The 5,536-nt window shown below is 38.7% G+C and overlaps 1 protein-coding gene across 1 annotated transcript; it reads left to right on the top strand.

The window, feature by feature from the left end:
- The first annotated feature begins 3,710 nt into the window (after positions 1–3,710).
- On the top strand, positions 3,711–4,541 carry LOC122048804 (protein FAR1-RELATED SEQUENCE 5-like). Its single transcript, XM_042610328.1, has one exon. The coding sequence runs from the start codon at positions 3,711–3,713 to the stop codon at positions 4,539–4,541; it is 831 nt and encodes a 276-aa protein (XP_042466262.1).
- The last annotated feature ends 995 nt before the right edge of the window (positions 4,542–5,536 follow it).

Here is a 5,536-nt window from a genome sequence, read left to right as displayed (position 1 = left end):
CTGGGAGGGGTTGGGGGGAGCGTTGGGGGCGAACGTATTCCCTTTTTGCCACCTTGTAAAGAGATGTTCCTGCACTGTGTTGCAGTTACTACGAATTGGCTGCCACATCGTGCGACAGTTAATTTGAATTAGTTGCTACAGCGTGTAGGAACTAATCCTATTTTGTGAGATCCAAGAAGATGTAGCCGTTAATGCTGAAGTAATTAACAAACCCCACTGTCTATTGCATAAATACATTTGTATGCAGACTTATCAAATAGAGTATAGGTGACCTACGACATCTTTCCAATCATCTGTCACATCCATAAATAACCACTCATACCTGTCAGTTATGGGAGGTGTGACAAGCAATACCTGTCATAAACCACGACTAGTGAAAGGAAATCCGAATCTTACTTTTTCAGACCGCCAATTGTGGATGCGTGAAGTAGATTGATTTTGCCCCCTCCCGCTTTCACAGCGCACCCCTCTTCCGCCCTCTCTCTCACTGTCAAATGACAGTTGTATCCTTATTTTTCCTTTTTGTTCGATTTTATTTAATGTATATTTTTTTAAAATTTTTTAAATTTTAAATATTTTTAATTTATTATTATTTTTTTTATTTAATTTATTATATAATTTTTTCATCAAAATTAATATATATATTAGTAATTTTATTTACTTTTTTTATTAGTTTTATGTTTAAATGATTATGTTTATCCAAAGAAATATAATAACCTAACACAACCAAGATTATATAAATTTATATAGGTAATTTAAAGACTGAGGATTTTCAGCTTAGTACCAGTGATGTAGTAGCTGGATTTTCTTCATTGAATGGTCTAAAATATTTTATTATATGAGTGTCCTTTGTGAGGATTAAAGTATAGCGCCAACAGAACCAACTACCCTTTATATTCATGGCCACAACGAATATGGTAGCATAAGATTGGAGACAAAACTTAAAATGATATGACATTATGACCTATCAAGTAAATGCTCTACATTGTACCAATATACCTTTCAATTAGCTGCTACACGTTGTAGCAGCAAAATATCCACGCATAACTCGCCTCTACTCCACGTTGTAGGATGTTAGGGTCCTAGCTGCTTAAATAACGTCTCGTATCTAGAGCATCCGCAGCGCTTTAACGCGTGAAGCGTTAATGTGTATTTTTTATTTTTTATTTTTTGCCATCTGCAGCATTAACGCGTTCATAAGTTTGAACGTGTTAATGCTACAGTAAATAAAAAAACGCCACGTATCTCTACATAAGTAAAAAAAAAGGTGCCACGTCGGTGTTAATGCTTAGGCATTAACGCCCGTTGCGGCTGCTCTAAAAATTTGTAATCGTAACATAAATCTTTGAGGGTCTATTGAATGACCACTCATAGCAGGCATCGACCCTAGAATGATCACTCAGAGTAGACCCATTACCTATATGACTATACATAGCTGGCATAAATAATGACCCCTGCCTCGTTTTCTTCTAAGTAGCTTTGTCAGTCAGGTTTGTTTGGGCTCGTGCCTGCACCTGATTTCTCTATATAATTGAGGGTCGCAACGTTCATGAATGTGGCAAAGGGTAATGAGTAACAGTTTCATCGGTTGCCCACATTTTCTCGGCACCACCTCCGTCAATCCATCCATGCCTTCCTATATAAAGCTGGAGGTGTATGAAACTCCCAAATCAGAAAAGGCAAAGCGGTCAACTAGCCTTCTACACTCTAGAGTACAGTTCCATATGTTAAATCCTATTTCCTTAATACAATCATCATCGTCTAGCTCTCATCAACATACGTGGATGATAGGCGGATGATCATGCAAATTTCTCACTTCTGTCTTAAATCATGTGTGCGCAACAAAGGGCTTCTTCATCGCCCTGAGGAATCGTCATGGAGCACATTCTTTGTGATTCTCTCCTCCTCGAACTTGGACCATCCGCGACCAAGTGATGTGAGGTGTATCAAGCTCCCATTTTGGCCAAGACAAAGCGGTCATGTATCCTTCCACGGTCTAGATTATGGTTCCATACTCGTAAAATTAGTTCCTCATTCCAAACACCATCATCAAGCCCTAATGCGTGTATGTTGATGAGGTTTGGCTGCTGGAGTACATTAGGGAGAGGATGATGGCCTCGAATAAGTTTTCCCAGCCAGTCACAAAGGATGCGAGGCATGTGGAAAATAATACAATCACTTTACTGGTCACAACACTCTGTACGGTTGATGAAGGGTGTTTCCGAATGGAGATGAATGTGGATGATATTTGGCCTATATGAATATGACGTTGCTGGTATGAGAGCAGTAGGTGTTGTTGGAGGTTTTAAACACTGGTCAATATATGATCACTGATGCAATGGAAATGTAAATGTATTAACATTATTAGCTCTTGTCTTTGTAATAATTCAATGTATGGGTGCTATACATTGTTATCCAAGTACTAAGTATCTACTACATTATGTAGCAGTTACTACAATATATTGTTAACCACATAATTTCTTTTATTTATTATTCTCATTTTGTGTCGTAAGTGTATCGTAGAAGCATGAACTAATATATTCAAGTGGACTAATGCATACTTGAACAAGCACGCGACCTCAGAAACTGACGTCCACGCTAGAGCAGCTACGTTGTGGCAGACATAAACACCATTGTAGGAACTTAATTACCCTTCCAATATTAACACCTCCGGGAGGAGTCGGTGATAATAATTTTAACTTACGTTAAGGTGTAGCAGTTACTGGTCTGTAACTAAACCAACACAGACCACGTCCGTCTGTATATTTATTGGAGGTGTCAAGGTTTGTAAAAATTTATTTCCAAACTATATTTCTAAGATGTTAATTGTACGAAATAGTTTGTTCGACCGTTGGCTACTTCAAAGTGTAGCAGCTATTCGGCCGGAACTGCGACATAGTGTCGCATCACCTCTTAACAAGCTACCAAAAGGCAGAAAGTGTAGTAGTTATTAGGTCCACGTTGTAGCAGTGTAGCAGCTATTAGGTCCACGTTGTAGCAGCTACAACATTATAGCTGCTACACCAATGTAGCAACGGATGGGGCCGGAGAAATGTAAATATACTTAAGGTGATGATATAGTAGTTACGGCTGACAAAAAACTTATAACTTATTGTTGTAGCAGTTACGGTTGTAACAAGTTACAAGTACTGCCAACTAGTTGATGTCATTACTCTGATTTCTATGAGATATCTGGGAAAGGCGAAAAGCATACTAATTGTTTCCTTGTATATATTATGTAGTAGATGCTACAAAGAGAATCTGAATCGACAGTAACCAATACACGAGTTGCATCTCCATATAGGGGGTAGCTGCTACAATGTCTAGAAACTAATTCGAATTAAATGCTAAAGAAATCAGCAGCTCACGGTCGGTGCCTTCTCCGAAAATGTGTAGCAGCTAATCTATAGAAACTGCTTCTCCCATCTTAAGTTCGATCGTCGGGACCGTCGCAGCTCCCCCCAACCTCACTGCGACATCTTGTTTCCTCCTTAGATTCTTCGACTTTTGTAAGTTATTTTGACTCTTCACTTTGGGAATAGGGTTACGACGGTAAGGGTTCAGATGAAATATTTTCGCCTTTTAGATTATCGTACTTATATCTTCGATCATATAACCATTTCCGCAATCTAATATTTTAACATAATTAGTCATCATCATTGATTGTAATTCATACCTACAATCGGTCCTAAATATGTCATCCTCTAGCAATGGCAGACACCTCTGAGGGTCCTCACCTATACAATCCCCAAGTGGGGGAAGATCAAAAACCACAAATTGGGATGGAATTTCCATCATTGGAGGAGGCCTTCGCGTTCTATAATCAATATGCACGTGAATCCGGCTTTAGTGCAAGATTAGGCAACAATAAGAAGAATAAGCGAACAAATGAAGTTGGATGGAAACAATTTGTATGCTTTAAAGAAGGACATACAGATGAAAAACGGGAAAAAGTTGCTCAAGTTGACAGTGTAAAGGAAAGAGCACGTGGGGAAGTAAGGACTGGATGTAGGGCAAAACTATCACTTGTTAAAGAACAGACCGGGGCAAATTGGATTGTCACTAAATTCTTGGAAAGTCATAATCATCCACTCTCAACACCTTCGAAGGTGCATTTGCTCTGCTCACATCACCATGTTTCTGAAGCCAAGAAAGTTTTGATGCAGCAGTTTGCAGAAGCTAATATCCCAACTTGCCAACAAGTTCGATTATTGGAGATAGATTCCGAAGGCCTTGAGTTTCTAGGTTGCACGGAACGGGATATTAGAAACTTTGAGAGAAAGTTAAGGGATGAACAAAAGGGAATTGACGCTGAAACACTAATTGAGTTTTTTGCGACTGAGAAAGAAAAGAATTCCGTCTTTTTCTATGCTTATGAGATTGATTCAACAGGAAGATTCACTAGGTGTTTCTGGGCGGATCATGTATCAAGGAGGGCATACAACATCTTTGGTGATGCTGTAGTATTTGATACAACCTATGACACCAACAAATATGGGTTGATTTTCGCACCCTTCATAGGAGTTAATCATCATCATTAGAGCATCGTATTCGGTTGTGCCTTTTTAAGTGATGAGAAAACTGAGTCGTTTGTTTGGTTGCTTACAAAGTTCATTGAAGCAATGTCTAAAGGTCCACCAACTATGATTATCACCGATCAAGATTCAGCATTAACGAAGGCCATTGGCCAAGTTTTACCTCAAACAGTGCATCAGTATTGTTTGTGGCACATACTCAATAAATTTCAAGATAAATTACTCCCCTTGACTTTTCGCAACTACTATCAAACGATAAAGGATGTAATTGTTAACTCCTTATCCCCAGCCGAATTTGATAAGACATGGGAAGAAGTTATCAGTTGTTCTGGATTGGAGAATAATGATTGGTTAACATTGATATATGAAATAAGACAAAGGTGGGTCATATTATTTTTTAACCATGTTTTTTCTGCTGGAATGTCAAGCAGTCAGCGATCTGAAAGCTCACATTCATTTTTCAAGAAGTATGTATCACATAAGAGCTCATTGATGGATTTTATCACACGTTTTAATAGAGCATTGCGACACCAACGATACAATGAGTTAGTTGTCGACCATATTGATATGGTCGAGTAACCTAAGATTAAGACAAACTGACCTACGGAATATCAAATGGTCAGTGTGTACACCAAAAAAAAAATGGTTGGACTTTCAAAGTGAAATGAGTGTGAGTCATGGTTATTATGTGCAACAAGCATCTATGGTTGGTGATTTATGTTGGTGCAATATTCCCTAGGTCAATGTTGACCTGTTTGACTGAGCTTGAAGTGAGTCAAGCTCGAGTCTTGATGATTTGGTTTCGATGTTTGACAATACTTGTAGACAACACATGAACATTGCAGGTGCAATTGTTCATGTGGGGAGATTATGAAGGAGAGTCAAGTAGGTCAAGGTTGACTGGATACTTAACTGAAAATCCTAGTGAGTGAAGCTAGGTGAAAGTCCTGGTGAGTGAAGCCAGGCAGAAAGAAACCCTAGTGAGTGAAGCTAGGTGAAAG

This window comes from Zingiber officinale, chromosome 2B (genome assembly GCF_018446385.1).
Source record: "Zingiber officinale cultivar Zhangliang chromosome 2B, Zo_v1.1, whole genome shotgun sequence".
NCBI classification, from domain to species: Eukaryota; Viridiplantae; Streptophyta; class Magnoliopsida; order Zingiberales; family Zingiberaceae; genus Zingiber; species Zingiber officinale.
This window is presented reverse-complemented; position numbering and strand designations above follow the sequence as displayed.